An 18026-nucleotide genomic window follows, 5' to 3' on the forward strand; every position below is an offset into this window, starting at 1 on the left:
AAAGATAGAACTAATACACAATTATGAATGTATAATATAAGCTGTTTTGTGTATTTAATCATGCATTGGTCTACAATGTAATGATGGCTTCTACATATTTCACATAAACAGACAATGAAAACATGTGTCCTTCATGCTGATAACTAGTGTATGCATCTGCCAATTAGTATTCTAAACAGAGTAGTTTGTTGAAACCTTATTTCTTGCATTTAAAACAGATACAATAAAAAAAGTGAACTTACTGTTGTGTTCAACAAAAACTGTACATTTTTGCCACAGGAGCCACAGAACACTTGAACTGTCCCCAGATGTTGGCCACAGAAAGGACAAAACATGGCAGCCTGAAAAGAAATACATTGATGTAGTAAATCCATTTAATCAAGTCAATCAAAAACACAGTCTAAATAGTGGTTAGCTAAATAAATAGAACGATACATCATGTTTACCGTTGAATCTGTGTTTTGTCTCTCTGTCCTTGAATGTCTTCTCTATATTTGTTCTTGAGCATGTCTAATGCACACTACTCTCCTGTCATTACTTTGTCCCTCTTCACATTTTATCACTTCTCCACCGACGATAGTTACTTATAGTATTGCTAAAGCTCTGTATAGTTGCAACAGCCATACACAAATACATAATATAAACAAACTGCTAAGAATGTCTCTCTTTCTTCAAATGTTTCCGCGGTACTCACATTGGCCCGTGTTATTTACCTGCAATTCATTTGTCATCTCTTTTAACAATGTTCTTCCCTCACTTTATCTTCTCTTCAGGTGAAGCTCTCCTCTCCAGAGCTGGTGTAGTAGTTACTGTAGGCACGCTAATGCTAGCTGCGTAAATATGGCGCTCTTTGTATAACAACAAAACAAAACGTACCTTCTTATATATATCGATTTGTCCACTTCAATCAACTTTCTTTCCTCCGGATTCTATAGAGAGGCGAAGTCCCTCCCCTTCCGGGAGCCTCCATGGGACCCCAGAAGCGGAAAATTATACATTGAAGTCAATGGAGAGAGAAAAGTTATCTTTTGATCCCGTTTGAATTGTGCCACGAATGACACATATGATGTTTGTCGATCTTAAACAATAATTTCCATGTAAAAAAAGTCAGTTTGTCGTAAAAAATACGCAACTAGAAAGACTACAAATCCCAAATCGCATTCTGGGTCGCTTAAGTGATGTCATAGGCGATAATGCTCCAAGACTGGTTGCGACTCGCAATTAAAGCAAAGAAGAAGATCTCATAACTGATTTATTCCCTCCAATAAATATAAGAGATTGCTCCAATAAATTCACTTTTACAAGATGCCTGTGTGCTTTGTACCAGGTTGTAATCACAAAAGTGATCATACCACTTGCTCGTTCTATCGCTCCCCGTCTGGTGAAAGGACCAGGACCAAACATATCAGGTAATATACATGTTTACACCAGGTTTACACGGAGCCATCACTCTTGTTCGTTATCTCTATGTCTGGTCAGACATCAATCTGTTCCACGTAGCGCGCCCCCTAGAGGCAGGGCTCGACATTAAGGACTGCCCGATGGCCCGGGGCCATCTAGTATTTAGCTCGGGCCATGAAGCCTCACCTGCTGGTTGCCCGAACGGGCAATCTATTATATCAGTATCATGCAGCTCGCGGATCCAGTAATGAGTGACCCGACAGTAAAACTAAACATATCTATAACTAGTTTAGGTAGTTTGAGAGGTAATTAAAATAGCTACGTGTGATATTCTAACCTGAAGTGTTTGTTTTGTTCCGCTCAACGCTGCATGTGATCATGCAGAGCTGCGTATCGACTCGTCAGCAGCAGCTGATCTCTCTCTCCCGTCAGATTAGACTTCACTCGCGTTTATGTCCACATCGATCCAGCTAGTTTTAGCTAATGATAGGACTACCTGCTTATTAAAAGACACTGTGACCTAAACAATAAGTGTCGCTATGCAACTGGGTGAGGCCACAAAGTATAGCGCAGCATTATGCATTTGTTTACATGCCCACCGGAACCCCGAGGCATTACCAACAGATCAACGCACAATCAACCCATACAGCACATCTTTTTCTCCACATTAAGTGTTACACATTAGAATTGACTATTCTTGTCTGTCACATACTCTTCTTGTCTGTCACATAAGTGGCGCAACTGAAGCGGTATTGCGCTAAAGGGAAATTATTTTGACCGGACATTTTGACCGAAGAGATTTAGATTTGCTTGCTAACGGGAACTCTGACGTCGCCATTGTGTGTGCTTCGCGGATGCACTCGGCTGCTCGGGTCTGCTCGGTCAGCTTCTGGATGAGGAGGCATTCCTTCGACCAACTTACAGTAGATAACATTACAAACATTTTTAACAGGTCATAATAGCGTAAATAATGTTTGTTTTGGCAGTTACAACTGAATGTAATGTTTTCTACTTTTTTACATCTTGGAAGGCATTTGCCTTCATCAGATGGAAAGTGTCTTGACCAACAACTTAAGTATTTATTATAGCTATGCAGGGCATGCAAGCGAGCAAACACAAACAAGTGAAATGAAGAATACAATTGAAATTGTAATATTGTGGTTCATCTTATAATTCAGTCTAGAGAATGCACCAGACAGCATCTAAGACCTGCAAAAATCTAAATATTCTAGGGGGAGGCCCCCCAAACCCTTCGTGCGTCATTTCGTCCGCGCGCATTTTTCAGGGCAATCTCTATTGGGCTCAGGGACATCTGTAAATTAGCTTAGATGGCCCACAGGGCCATCTCCCAAAATCCTTAATGTCATGCACTGGGCCTGGAGCATTGTGTGTTTTTGGGTTTGTATGTGTTTTGGGGTTTGCATATCGTTTTTGTATTTGCAGCGTTTTTCTGTTGAGTTTGTTTTCGGGGCTTGTGTGTTGTATTTAGTTTGCATAATTTCTGTAAATGCAGTGTTTTTTTGTTGTATTTGTTTTCAGGGTTTGTTAGTTTTTCATTTCATTATTTGCAGCTGTTTCCTGCTTATGTATGTGTTTTTGGCCGTTGTTCCGCGTTTGCACCTGCCGGCCACCGTAGAATATATCTGATATATGACCAGTGATGGAATGGTGCATTATGTGGCTATTAGTCCTGACGGCCGGAAATACTAGTTGTGGTGTTGTCAATGTCTACATTGTCGCTGTATTGTATAATTATTTGTTTGTTTTACTTTGATGTTTTCCTTTTCCTTTCTATGTTTCTTTTCATGGCTCTGTTGTTTAAGTTATCTTGATAAGCATTTGTTGGTTTGGTTTTGCATGTGCGGATGGAGGGAGGGAGTGGGGAGTATAGTGAGTGTACTGTGATACTAAAATGTAAATTAAATGGCATTGATTATTGTACAATATAATGAAATAAAAAGATATAGAAAAAAAACACTGATGAGGCACTTCATCAGACTTGAGAGGTACTTCATCTATACCACTAATTTAAGGTTTCATGTCTTATATCAGATTCTGCATGTTCGCAATGAGGCACATACGCGGACTATGATAATGAGTTATATCCAGAAATAAAAAACTTCCCGGCACAAACAACGAGGTACTATTTAATATGTATGCTGCAGTTTGAGGTCAGTATTTCCGTGTCAAAGTTGATCCACTTACCATTACTTTACTTATTAAGGGGGAAATTAATTAGCGTCAGATTGGTAATTACACTACTGGCTTGACTTAGAGAAGAAATCATTTCTATATTTAGATATTCAAGCACTCTGAGCTAATAGTGCTGGAACATGGATTGTTGGAGGAACTCCGTGACAAGCGCCAGTCAGGAAAAGAGGGACAAGAAACAGTCGGACAGCTTTGTGAAATTAGGATAAATACTGTATAACATGAGAAAAATAGCCTAACTTTTATTAATCTCACATTTCACCAGATTCTGATAAATGCCCTACTAACACCCACCATGAGGTTATATCGAGTGAATTCACTTTTCAAGAAGAACATATAAAGACAGAGTTCTATTATATGTATTATTAAAGCCGTGTTTTGTTTTTTTGGGGATTTCTTTTGGTAGATATTTTAGTTTAAATCAGCAAAATGTTACTCAGATAAGCCATGGAGGGCCACAGATTAAAAAGAGGAGGAGTGGGATGCCCTTACCTGGATGTCATCGGATGTTAGGTGTCCCTTCATGTCGCTATTCTTCTTTTTGGGCGGAGGAGGGGCTGGTTTGTGGGCGGGTGGGAGGTCGGTCCTGTTAAGAGAGTGAAAAGATAACATGACACTCGGCACAGTAAGGGATCGCCACCCTTTACGTCCCTCACCTTCTACAGCACTCTATAATGAGAAGTCCTGCCTGCACTTGCCTTTTTCACTCTTTCCTTGGGTTTTGATAGATCTCGAGTTGGTGGCTTTGTTGCGGCGGCAGCCATTCCCCCTGCCCTTTCAAAGGCTCTCGCTGGAGAGACACTGTGCTAATGAGAGTGGGCTGTAATTGGACACTGAGGTGAGGAGATAGGGATGGAGGGAGTATAGGGGGGCAGGGAAAAGGGCATGTGTGAGTCAAGTCCTCAGCGTGGATTGAGTCTCTTCAAGAGTGCCTCGCGGACAAACACCCTGCCTGCCTGCTGTGCAGCGACTATTGCTTTGACACGAGCTGTGACTCAGAGAGCTCAGCAGGCAGCTCTCCACCTTTTCTCTGTGTCCCCCCCCCCCCCTCCCTCCCTTCTGTTGACACACCTGGGAAAGAACAAGTGAACACTTGTACCCATTTACATGACGCCATTTCCAGAACAGAACACCACTATGTTCTTCAAATCAACTATGAAGATTTCACCGGAGATAAAGGCCGCCCCGGCACACAGTCATGGATATGTTCATAAATAGGGAAATTAAATTGTGAGCAGGAAAGACAGCAGTAATTGAAAGCTTGATGTTGAACTTGTTTGAAGAGCATACGGATAATTCTTTGAGACAAGGAATCAGAGGGGTTGTTGCTACCAAATCGTTACAAAGATAACCCCTTCCCTCAAACACGCTGGCAGTCAGATGTCATCTGCCGTCTTCTGACATGATATCAGGAGTGATCAAAGACAATGAGGAGGAGCACAGACACTGAGCTGTGTACCTACATGCATTATCTCTAGCTCCTCCCGCCTCCCATTCGCACTGGTTCACACCCTTATTGAATAACATGACCTTTCCGCAAGGCCAAGCCGGCGTTTTAATGTGCAGAAAATGTGTGCATGAGTGCACCTCTTAACTCTTTCTTTCACGCTCATTATTTCCAGTCGGTATCACCTTGTCTCTAGACAGGGCTGCCGTGCCGCTGCCAGATTCATGTGGCACCCTCTTCAGCCTGCCTGCAGCACAGAGGCAAACACACACAGAAAGGCAGCACAATCTACAATACACTTTTTCCATCACAGAGCCTTCAGAGAAGTAGCATCCATTTTCTCTGAGACAGATAATGAGTTGTGGAATGTTTCCACAGGTACAGCAGTGCCTCATTATAAAGTAATCCGTCGCGTGTGATTGACTGGATTCTGATAAAGGTGAGAACGTTGACAAAAAGCTGTGACAGCCGACAACGTCATTTGCTTTCAAGAAATGTATGAGACAAAAAGTAATTTCCAGCCTCTGAAACTGAATCCTGACACACAATCAAACTCATTTTATTTAAAAAGTATATTTGCAGCATCGTCTTCTATTTGATAGACATTCTTAGCGTTTCAGGAAAAACCAGTTGAATATCTTCATAGGATGAACCACGCTTATGTATGATGAAGCATTGGCATTCAGATCCTGATGCATTTCTTACACGTAATCCCATAGGACCCCCGATGATTGTGTTTCATTGCACATCATTTGAAGGAGCCTGTTCAAATAGGTAGTGTGTTGGGGGCCCATATGCATAGCAGGTTTATTTAATCGGACAAAACATGAAGAAGCTCCCTCGTCTCATGACTACCACCCAGCAGCATCCACTTTCTCTCCGTCAGAGCTCCCCTTTCTTTATTGAATTTAGCCCCATTTGAAATAACGTTGCGCACAAACGGCAGCCCCCAGGAGACAGCCAGTGTATACACTGTCACTACTGGTTGACACAATTGCAGGAAAACAGAGCGAAAAGTACCCTCAGTGTTTAATGAAGTGCCGTATGTGCACAGCGTATACACAGAGTATGGCTCATATGTCAAGACAAACATGCAGTGTACGTACAATGTGTGTGTTTAGGCATTAAAGCTGTGCCCCAATTTACTGCGAAGTACTTATCATTCAAATATTCAGTTTCTTTGAGTATAAAGGACATTGATGTGCTTGACCATATTACACTGGCAGGTACAAACACTAGTGTTAATTGAACTTAAAAAAAAGGGATGAATGTCTTTCCAATAATGAAATATTTGGTTTTCAGAAATGCTCCCGACGCTGTGTGATCTCCAGCAACAAATCGTGTTTCCAGCGACGAGAGGCTTCTTTCTTTTCTTTTCTGACAGCTTTGAGTGTTTCGAAAGGATAACTCCAGTTAATTCAAACACGGCCCTTCATTCTCAGTTTGGGCCATCATTGCCTCAGCCAAGTTGATTATGTTTTCAAGATGTGTTTGTCAGTTGGTTGGTTTTTCAGCAAGTTCACAAAAGATCTACCAGCCTGATTTAAATAAACTTGGTGAAAAGGTGTACCATGGGCAAATGATGAACCCATAATATTTTGGGAGAGGATCCAAGTCACGGATACGGTATTATTTTTCACTGCCGTGGTGGAGGTCTGCGTTCTAAGTGTCCTTACAGTTCCCTTTTGTGATGAAAATGTTTAACTCCCCAAAGTGGTTTCTGATATTTGCTTATGGAAGAACAATGTACAAGTGCTTTTGAAGAGTGCTGCAGGAACGAGCTCTAAAACATGGAAATGAGTTATAGTAATTGCAAATCTGGTTCCCTTGCTTTAAAATCTATGTAATTATGATGTGCTTTGGTAATGCTTGACACAATTTGAAAGCATCATACACTTGTGATTGGCAGTGAGTTTATTTTATATTAGAATTCCTTTTGTTTGTCCAGATGACCAGGGAAATGCTTCCTTCCTAATTGGCCTTCTAAAATATGTCATCCCGCAATCCTACCAAAGTATATCTACAATATTTTGTGAAGACAATTAATAATTTAAAATTAAATCTTAGTTACTGACAAGGATAAAATGCACAGTAGGTTGAAACTGAACCAGGAAGTCAGGCTGTATACTGAACAGGGTTAGACCTATTACTGAAGGGTGAATGAAATCATGAAACAAGTACCCGAGGTGTAATAACCCAGCGTTATAGTTTAACAAAGAGAAGCAAGGGATGTCAACTAAATGTTTTAACATAAAAAAAAGAAGTTGTCAGGATGTTCATGAAGCCTTGTTGGAAATAATGTCCATTGAAAAAGCTCTCAAAATGTTTGTGACTTTAGTTTGGATGTGGACTTCTTTGAGTTTACTTTTCACTTCTTTATGTTGATATCATAGAATGACATGTAGCATTTGGTCACCGAATGAGCTTTATGTGCAAGAGGATTGAGCTGTACAGAATAAACGTATATGCCTGTGACAAACTAATTGAAACGAATGAATGAGTCAGCAAGGAAATGTTTGCTTCGCAGGTGAATGCATTTTTCTTCATGCCAGCTAAATAATTAAATGACTTCTTTCCCATTCACAGCTTGCTTTCAAGCAAAATAAGATTACCCTTTGATCTTAATTTATATATTTATTCCTCTTGCTTCTTGCAAATGTTGTTGATTAATATATACAGCCTGAGTTTCTGAGCGTACAACTGTACAATACTGAGATGTAACCTTTCCACTGGCTGTAATTGCCATTGGGAATTAAAAAGATGTTTACAAGATGATGTCAACCAAAATGAAGAGAAAGTACGATTTAAAGTAAGGATTCATAGGTTGTGTATCATTACATACTTATCAAGGTTGTTTCTGTCATAATGCAAACTGGTGCCATGTGACTTAGATATTCAGTGGGCCTACACACAACCCCAGTAATGCATTACAATCCAACTTATTCTGCAGTTTGACCCTAATGTTTGCCGGATCCTTCATTAGTCAGATGCAGCACGATATTTATATCAGCTTGACCACCTCATGTGCATGTCAGCTGTGCGATTACACACAGACTTCCTCGGAGCTGAATGTGAGGCAGGCACCATGTGGGCGTTGGCTTTGTGAGAGACCCGGACACTAATGAAAGCTGACAAGCACCACAAGCCCGTGGGGAGCAGATAGCACCGAGCAAGGAACCATAAGCTACATTCAAGTTTGTACTGTTTCCTACTCAGGCATCCACCTTGAAGACCTCGCTCCTCCTCGCTCTGTTGGCTACGAAAGGCTCAGGGCAGCTTAAGGCGAGATTTAAGGGGGATAGCGAGGAGAAACACAACTAATCCTTAAACTGATAAGAGTAATCTCTGAGGGAAGATTTACGGCAAAGAAAATGACTTTTACAATGCATTCACAGAAAAAAAGTGACCTTTATATTAGAAAATGTTGCAATGAGGCATTTTTTTTTATTGTTACAGATAATCAGAGGTAAGACACACCTCAATGCGCGAGTTAGGAAGCAGTTGCTGTCCTCTCCACGTGAGAGAAATTGAAGTGTCGCATCCCCAGTAGCGTTTGGATTAAAGAGCCGCCGTACGACCACCACAGCCCAGATTGTGGAAAACAATGTGAAGTGTTTGAGCTGATCCTCGGTGCACTCATTGATTTCTGTTGATCACAATCTTATTTGGCAATTTAAATGCTAATGATACTTTTAATTGCAAGACGGGATAAATGTGATTTGATCTTTAGGAGGCAATTACTTTCATGCTTTGTCTCACTCCGATCTTTCAAAAAGGCGGACACAATTACCCTCTCACAAGAGAAGAACAAAACAAGAATAAAACAAAATCACTTCTGTTTTTGTTCTTTGACAAGTTTATCAAAAAGAATTATTTCTGTTGCTGGAAGGTTTTGAGAACATTTAACTTTACAATTATACAAACACGGCCAGTTTCCAAACCTCAGGCATTTATGCTAGATTACATACAATGCTATACAACAAAATAAAAAGGTATTTGTTATAGACAGTTGCACTGCATGTATAACATTCTGTACAGAGAAACCAAGCACCATCATTACTCAAACAGGAAATTAATCAAATGCACACCCAGTACAGGAAGTCCATGTTGAATGACTCAAAGACATAAAAAGACAATCCTATTTTGGTTACAGCTTAAAGCTAGAAGATGTCCAACAATGAGTTATCACATTTTTTAAGGTCTCCACACAGCAAAGATGAACAGCACTGGTGACCGGTTTATAAATCAAAGGGAACACAAGTACAAGTAATATCTCTGCAAACCACTTTTCACAGTGTCATCTTTCAAATAATGTTTCGAAACATCTTTTTTTTATAACTTCTACATCACTTTTTCTTGACTTAGTCTATCAATAATTTCAAGTGTCTTCCAAAATCACAATGGTGCTACATTTCAGTCCCGGAAAAAACATTTCCAGCCCCTAAGGTGGAATGATTTGCTCCTGCTTTGAGGAAACAGAGTTGCTGTAGTTTGGCGACAGTTACATCCAGCTCATAATTCATCATCCTTTTTAACATTCTGCATGTGATTCTTTTCAGATATTTTAGTAAATATGGCCAGGAAGTTGGCATCAAAGTGATTTATACCAGGGAGCATTTGCAACTGTGTCAACAGCAGCGGCATGTCAGCAGCACGAGGGACTGAATTTGTTTTGCCGAGGAACGCCGCCACGTTTGGCAGTGCTTTTCGGCATTTTGGAGGTCATACATATCACGCTTGGGCAAAAGACAGAACGATGAACACATTATTCTGAGAACATCATTTTTGACAATGCCCATCTATTTGGATAATCAGTTGACTATAGTTCCAGTGCAGCCTCTGAAGGGCCAGTGATTTATTAGGATTGACCAATTTTGAGTCACATCATGTGCTGCTTTGTGAGGGCAAACAGAGGCGTGACTGGTGGTGCAGTCAGGCATGTTATCAAATGCCCAAGCTTGATTAACGGCTCATCAACATGCGGAATTAAACAGTCTGGCTAAATGCTTCCCCTTTACCCTGACATCAGACACTCATATAAAACTATGAATCTCTTCCAGTGGTTTTTTCTACGTCAAATCAAACCCTGCACATTCTCATCTGCGTTCACATCATCAGACATTTCAAGAAAAAGTTTCTTCATAAGACACAGAACATGTTTCATGGTAAAACCACAAGAAAACAGACAGAAATATTTCACCTGGACAGTTAAAGATCTGAATCACATGTCACTACATGAACATGATGAGCTACAAGTTGGAAACAACAACAACAGTTACACAGCACTGACACGACTCAAACTGCTGTCATGCATATTTGACAACAAGCATGCACACAGAAGGAGGAAAAGAGTAAGAAGCGGGGGAGGGAGATTGCACAATGTGTTCTCTAAACAAAATATATATCAGTGAGTTTAAGCTTATGTTAAACAAAGCCTTTATAAGCTTACAGATTTCTCTCAGATTAACAATTTGATATGCATGTTCAATCTCGTCAGAAAAGTGCTCTGTTTTGTCCATGCTCGCCCGATCTGATAAACTCTAAGTGGAGCTTGATATTTAATCTTAAGACTTTTAATTAAGTTTGATTTATCTTTGCACACTTTTTTCAGCCAGTTTAATTATCGCTCATTGTTGTTTAACGAGCTGGAGTTTCTTTTCTTTTTTTTCGCAAACCAAATAGAGATCTTTAATTTCACTTCAGACGTCTCAATGTGTTACCAAAATAAATAAGAAAAGTTTTTTTTGGATGTCAAGTCTGGTGTGATGACTACGGTAGTCAAAGTATTGTGTCGATGAACGTTATTCTGCTTTGGGCGCTCACAACGGTGTGCTCAAGTATGTCACTTGCAGGCCACCATTACATGCAGGCAACAGAATAGAGGATCCAGGAGGACAGGGTTCAGCGGGGGATAGACTGGGGTCAGGTGCCTCTACTTTCCTTGTGGGGGACTCTGGCTTCTCTGGAGCCTGTGTCACACAACTATCAGCAACAGCAGCAACAGCAATGCTGAGGGAGGGGAGTGGGAAACAGAGAGCAGTTACTTTGGCATCAGAGTTAGAAAGAAAGATAGGTTAGCAGGGAGGGAGGAAGAGACAGAAAGCAATGGGAGAGGTAAGAGTGTGCTTCATTTGTCTGAAAAAGCATTCCTGAGAGGTTGGAGCAGCGTGCTATCTGGCTCTCTGGCGGTGTACGTGAAGCAGTCAAAGAGCGCCTAAAAGAGCAGCAGGAGGAGCCGGAGGCCAAAAATCTGGCAGAGAAACTCGTCAGCTTGATGTTAGCATCACTGCTTTGAATATCAAATCAATTACAAGATTTAGGAGGGGGGATCTCTAAAATAAGCACTGTAATCTCATCATGCTACTTGATTAAAGGCTCATGTGCACCCTCAGCCAGATTCTGCACACCCCCAACCTCAGTTGTTTTGGTAATATTCCCAGAGAGAAAGATAGCCAACCACTGCACATAGCAGCATCATTCCCATGGGGATGTGTTGTTTTTTTTGTATCCACTATATAGCCAAGAGCATCATGGAAACCTTGGCAACAAGGTGTTTTGGAGAAAGGCAATTAGCAATATGCAACTCGGATGCCTGCTTCCTTCTTTGTTGAAACCAGATTTCTTACAATCGCTCCTTAACAGATGGCTGAGGCTTTTATCACCTTTGGAATTGCGCATGGAGATATTCTAGATTTCATAAAGGCGTGTCGCTTGTCATTCGCTCAGCTGCATCCTCTGCAACTTCTGTTTCCCCCTCTGTGTGCGGGCAGCAGCTGGCAATGTTCAGAATTGTCATGGCCTCTGGTTTGCAGGCAGAACAAAATGACCAGGTTGGCTGGAGGAGGGGCGGCAGAAGTAACTAAAGTCAGAACGATACAGGGTCCTAAACGTTTATCTTCAACACCAGTCTAAATGGCTTAAATTATTCTGCGAGATAAGTCCTTTTTATTCCGATAATCACGCTCTGAATTAAATTAAAATGAACTACAAACAATGTAGCCGCAATTTGGAGGCAAATCAGTGTCGGATTTTATAGAGAGAGATGCATTTTGAATTCATATTTGCATCATGATATCATTCTAAACATGATGATATCATTTAAGGTTAGCACATTAACAAACCCAATCATTCAATCTTTGATTCACTACTAATTCCACACCTGCTTCTCCACATAACACGTAGAAACAGCCTCTGAACATGACATACTATCCAAACTATCCAAGAGAGGCGAGGCATTCCCCACGCTCCAGCAATCAGTCCTGATTTTGACAATAGTGTTTTAATGGGAAATGGGCTCACTACAGCCCCCATTATAATCAAGCAACTACTTAATAAATGGCGCTTCAATGATAATCACAGACCGAGTAAACGAAAATAAGCGTTCTTTTTTAAACCACGAGATTATCTTTATCAGCTCTCAGAATAAACGACAGGTTTGCAGTGCGATCTTCTGTCTCCGAACACATTAACTCTCCACGAAAATGTTTTTTTTCCCCCCTTTCACAGCGTTTCTCTGTTGTGGGCTGACAAGAGTGCACACCTAATCTTACCACCTGTCCAGCCCCCTGCAATGTTCCCTGGCAGAGGCTCAGTACTCACAGGTCATTATCTGTCTCAGTGCGGGTCTTCTGCTGCCGCCGATGGACCATGAAAACAGTAACAGCCACGCCGGCGATGAGTCCAATGGCAACGACACCTCCAAGGATCCCAATAACACCACCTGGGGGACCCTGCGGCATCGGCTTTGCTGCAGACAAGAGGAGAAAAAACTGTGTTAGAATAGGTGATGTTTGAGTCAGCCAGTGATGCTGCCAGGTTCAACTTTGGAGGAAAAAGAAACCCACAGCAGTGAGAACAAAGAAAAACTATGCTCAATGGCACTCATTGTCGACAAAGACGGCATATGAACATACTTCAGCAATCGTCAAAAGAATAACCTAAAATAACCGCAGCAATATATCCAAGAAGAATAAAAACACAATAGAGTAGTATTTTAGAAGAAGCACTTTAATACAAGCCATTTGTCACGGTATTTCTTAGGCTTGAGGCTCTGTGTCATAAAACACGTCCAAATCCTTTTTCCAGAGATGCAGTTCAGATGAAACCATTGTCCTACTCGGCCTGGCACTGCATACATACCACACAGTTGCGGTAACTTAGCAGCTGCTGCTGTATTTCTAATGTTCCGTCCATCGACTGTTCAAAAGGAGCCTATATTGGCATGGATTTGACAGCAATCCCAAATGCATTCTTAAGAGCACTCAGCTGTCATATTTGAAGGTCCTTCCCAACATGGGGTAATGAATTCACAATATAAAAATGTTTGTGGTTTCCAAAGTAAAAGAAAAATCTCCAAATGTTATTTAAAGTAAAAGCTGGAAAAGTTGAGCTGAAATGACATGATGGTCAAACCCACTAAACCTTTCAGATCATGTTTTTGCTGTTCTTCCGTTTATTGCCGTCATGGGATAGAACAGTTAAAGAGAGAGAAATAGGACAGGAGGAGAAAGAGGAGGTGACACAGCTAAGGACTGCGTGTTGGCTGCTAGGAGTAAGGAGTTAAGTAGCTGTGGCTACGGTGAAATGCAAAACAAATATTTCACATCATGTCTTTTCATAACCACTTTTCCTTGACCTTGATTCAATCACCATGAGGTGTTCAATGATGCTAAGATTGCCACTTTATACATAAGACATACAATGGATAAGCTACAGTTAAACCCTAAATGCTGTATAATTCAAGTTAGGATTCTTGTCCAAGGTTGCTAAGAAGGAGGTGTGGGCAGCGGTTATCAACAGCTGATTAGTGTGTCACTTTAAATGTTGCTACTGCAAGGTATTTTGCTTCACTGTAGCCTATGTTAAAGGAAGTAACAAAGGTAGTACTGAAGGACCTTTCCTTATCATTTTGAAAATTGCTAAAGCTGTTATGGCTGCCACTAAGATACTTCTGGGTCATTTCACTCAGTTTCAAGGCTTCCTGAGGAAAAAAAAGAGGATTTCAAACTCTGCTCAATACTCAAGTAATCACTCACAAAACAATGTTGAGGCTGATTAAAGGTGGAGTATGTAATTTATTTCAGAAACACTTTTTGTTATATTCCATGGAATGCTCTTAACATCCCGATAGCAATGAATATATGAAATGCTTTGACAAGAAATACATTTTAAAAATGTCATGTGTGGAAGCCGTAGCGCTGTAAAAAGCACGACCAATCATTTTAGCCGGCTAAAATAACTGGATGGCCAACCTGCCTGTCAGCCTTCCATCTGTGCACACACTTATCTCGTGCCCTCATTGGTCATGTGTACGTTCGTGTGTGTAGGACGAGGGGCTCTGTAAGGAAGTGGCGGATCTTTTTCCGGTTGTGTATTTTCAAATTCTAGCGCACTCGAGCTGGTTTCTCCAAAATTACTTACCCCACCTTTAAGATGCACAGGCAAGGCCAAAATACAGGCTTAGATCCAACAAGTACAATATTGAAAGAAAACGTACAGGTAAAAGGCAGGCAGGTACTGTACAGCTGGCAGGGAATGGGCCGACAAAACCCAATACAGCAGCTAACCAACAAAGACAAACTGACAAAGGAAAGGGCAGAGACTAAGCACACACAAACAGGAGGGAGATAACGAGGGACAGGTGTCAGCAGACCTGACGAGTAGCAGGTGAAACTAATTAGGGCGGGGCAAACGATTCACTAGGCGGCAAATAAACAATGGCAGTAAAAAAAGAAAAAAGGAAATAAAACAAGACAACACACAAGAGGAGGGAGACTTCAAAACAAAAAGAGAAAACAAACTATCAATAGAAATTCCAGGACCATGGCAGCTTTTCTTTTTAAAAAGGAGGAGGGATAGTAGTGACAATATTAAATTAAATCATTATTGTAACCTATTTTGAAGAGTTGCATAGGCTATGATCATCAAGCTCAATTTTTTGCAAATGTCTTTGAGAGCTCTTTAGAAATGCCTTTGAGAGCATGTCTGAATGTATCTCTAAGAGCTTTTGGAGAGACTGTTAAAAGCGATCTGTGACCAGTGCAAAAGAAAACATCTGAAGCAAGAAGGGTTATTTGTTGCCAACACTTTTTTCTTTTATGTTTTAGCTCCATACGTTTCAAGACGCATGGGTCTTACTTCAAAATGATGGCCACCTCTTTGCAAAACATTTATTTTAGACAATGAATCCTCCTTTATAAGATGGGAGAAGCACAATTCATGTTGTGTCTCAACTGATGTCAGGTATTACTAAAAAAGGACAATATTTTTTTCTTCAGAAGCACAATACATTTGTTTTTCTGAAGGCAAACAGCCCTGGCTTCTGTTTTCTTCGACAAAAGCAGTTAAAGCTGTCCTCATTTAAGACAGGCCAGGGACCAATCAATGGCTGTGGGTCTGTTGTAATGGGACACTGGAAATCCTCCCCATATTCTACTTTGAAAAGGAAAGCCTAAGTCCTGCCCTCATGATGTCTCCATTATTATCTGGTCGTCCCTCCCGGTAGTGACAGGACAAGGCCACGCTCCCGGGGGACCTCTTCTCAACAGCCCCTGCCTGCTTGCTTGATTCACTGCCCATAATGATGGATACACAGAGGACTACTTCACATACGGCCACACAATAGCAAGCACATTGCAGCACTTTGTACCCAACACCCGCTGCCTCACAGGCACATATATCGTGGTTCATCAGGTTGTCTTGTCACGCTGCAGTTGTTGCTGCTTTAATTTTCTGTTTGCGGCTACTTAAGCTTCACATGGTGTCAAATCTACACACCAAAAGAATGTAAATAGGTTTTCATGTAAGCAAATACACTCCTTCAAAAGGGCCGGGGAGTAAAGCTTTGAAGAGCGAGCGTAAATGTGATCTTACTGTTGTAGCACGGCAACAGATAAGCTAGAACTCCTACCGTTGTCTCATCTCGCCACATAGTGAAAGCCAGTGGGCTGGATTTCATGGCCCTAATGCAAATGCCAGACACAATAGTCTGTTGTATAACACTAGCACACAGAGGAGTGGACTCGATCAGAATGCAATTTCCCTGTTGTAGAGCCTTAGGCACTCTGCACACAGGATTTAGACTGTCACCTCCGAACACATAAAGGTAGGGTGAGCCATCGGGCGTGCAGCCTGAGTGCTTTGTCTTCTTCCTAATCATCAAAAATTAAAGCTTTCATTTTCAGTACAGCAGTTTTACATTAAAAGCATCCCAATCATCACCAATCTTCACATGTATGCCAACACATATTTGGCAAAATGGTTAAGCACAAGTGTTAACCTCGCTACTGTGGATGGCGTAGCAAAATGCACCATCAACTCCCACACTGTGTAAGATAATGCTGAGCTGGAATAGTTTGATCACAAAAGCGAGAGCTACCCTCTGCAGAAGTTAAGCCCTTCTACAGTATGTGCAGCCAACAACACCTTCAAATTCAATTAGGCAAAGTTAGATAGTACAACTGTAGCAGATAACGGGTGCCTGATGATTCAATTACTGCAGTGCATGTTTTTTCAAGAACATGAATTGCTGAGGATTCAGAAACATGGTGGTAGACTACAAAGCTCAATGCTACTGAATACAAGTTTTCACCTCTGAGCATCACATCAAAACCAATAAAACATTGAGTGTTGATGCAATATATAATCTTTGAGTTTTTTCTTTGATGGATATGAACTCCGGGATCCTGCTGAACCACTCAAGGACGGGAGCTGTTGAAGGAGTTTTAGAAAAGTATTTGAAGTGCAGTCCAGACGCTACAACAGTTGAGGAAAAATAAGGTGATCTGGCGAGCATGACAGTCAAATGAGTCACGGACAAATATGTATGCCTGACTTTGGATTGTGCTCAATGTCTGTGTGTAATCTTTAGAAAAGACTCACATTTATGTTCTGGCATATTCTCTGATGCCTGTGACTTAGTGTTGTCAAAGCAGTTATTTGGAAATTCCCCAACGCTTCACACAATAGGCAGTACTACATGAAGAGGGCTTTGTCCTTGTCTTAGAATAAACTGTGGATTGCCAAAAGTAATAGGCACAGGGATTGAGTTACAGCATGTCTCTGCTTCCTGCTTTCACAACCACCAACAGTGCCAGTACCAACACAAGCACTGTCATTATCTACACCTCCATCGCATCAGGCAACGAAAGATATTTTAACACCATGCTGATCACATGAAAAGGAAAATATGTCCCTTGTGGTGACCACTGTGTAACATGCAGGGCTCGACATTAAGGACTGCCCGATGGCCCGGGGCCATCTAGTATTTACCTCGGGCCATGAGGCCTCACCTGCTGGTTGCCCGATCGGGCAATCTATTATGCCAGTATCATGCAGCTCGCGGATCCAGTAATGAGTGACCCAACAGTAAAACTAAACATATCTATAACTAGTTTAGGTAGTTTGAGAAGTAATTAAAATAGCTACGTGTGATATTCTAACCTGAAGTGTGTGTTTTGTTCCGCTCACCGCTGCATGTGATCATGCAGAGCTGCGTGTCGACTCGTCAGCAGCAGCTGATCTCTCTCTCCAGTCAGATTAGACTTCACTCGCGTTTATGTCCATATCGATCAGATCCAGCTAGTTTTAGCTAATGATATGACTACCTGCTTATTAAAAGACACCGTGACCTAAACAATAAGTGTCGCTATGCAACTGGGTGAGGCCACAAAGTATAGCGCAGCATTATGCATTTGTTTAAATGCCCACCGGAACCCCGAGGCATTACCAACAGATCAACGCACAATCAAACCAGAAAGCACATATCTTTCTCCACATTAAAGCTGTGTCTCCGACTCCTATCTCTCGGCACTACACCATGAACTAACTGCATTACTTTTCTATAATTAAATACCACAGCTGTAATGTTAGAAGAGAGAATGATCTTCTCCATGGAATATTTCAAGTTGCATAGGGAATATTGCTTTTCTAGTCACAAAAGCAGAAACTGGAGTTTGTTTGAAATATT

The 18026-nt window shown here is 41.2% G+C and overlaps 1 protein-coding gene across 9 annotated transcripts in view; it reads right to left on the reverse strand.

Annotated features, from left to right (window-relative positions):
• The window catches only part of LOC307035830 (uncharacterized protein), a 60856-nt gene extending 43139 nt beyond the window's left edge, over positions 1–17717 (reverse strand). For 5 of the 9 annotated variants that reach the window (XM_079675596.1, XM_079675590.1, XM_079675595.1 and 2 more), the window contains exons 1-3: positions 17501–17717; positions 12659–12806; positions 4105–4198 (exon numbers count right to left, since the gene is read on the reverse strand). In XM_079675596.1, coding sequence (XP_079531722.1) covers positions 4105–4198; positions 12659–12806; positions 17501–17543 — 285 coding nt within the window. In that variant the 5' untranslated portion in view covers positions 17544–17717. Of the gene's footprint in view, positions 1–242; positions 342–4104; positions 4199–12658; positions 12807–14479; positions 14774–17500 lie in introns of those variants that run through there. The other 4 variants (XR_013807223.1, XM_079675591.1, XM_079675593.1 and 1 more) reach the window with 4 other exon arrangements.
• Positions 17718–18026: the final 309 nt, after the last annotated feature.

The sequence above is a fragment of the Notothenia rossii genome, assembly GCF_949606895.1.
Source record: "Notothenia rossii genome assembly, chromosome: 4".
In the NCBI taxonomy this organism is placed as follows: Eukaryota; Metazoa; Chordata; class Actinopteri; order Perciformes; family Nototheniidae; genus Notothenia; species Notothenia rossii.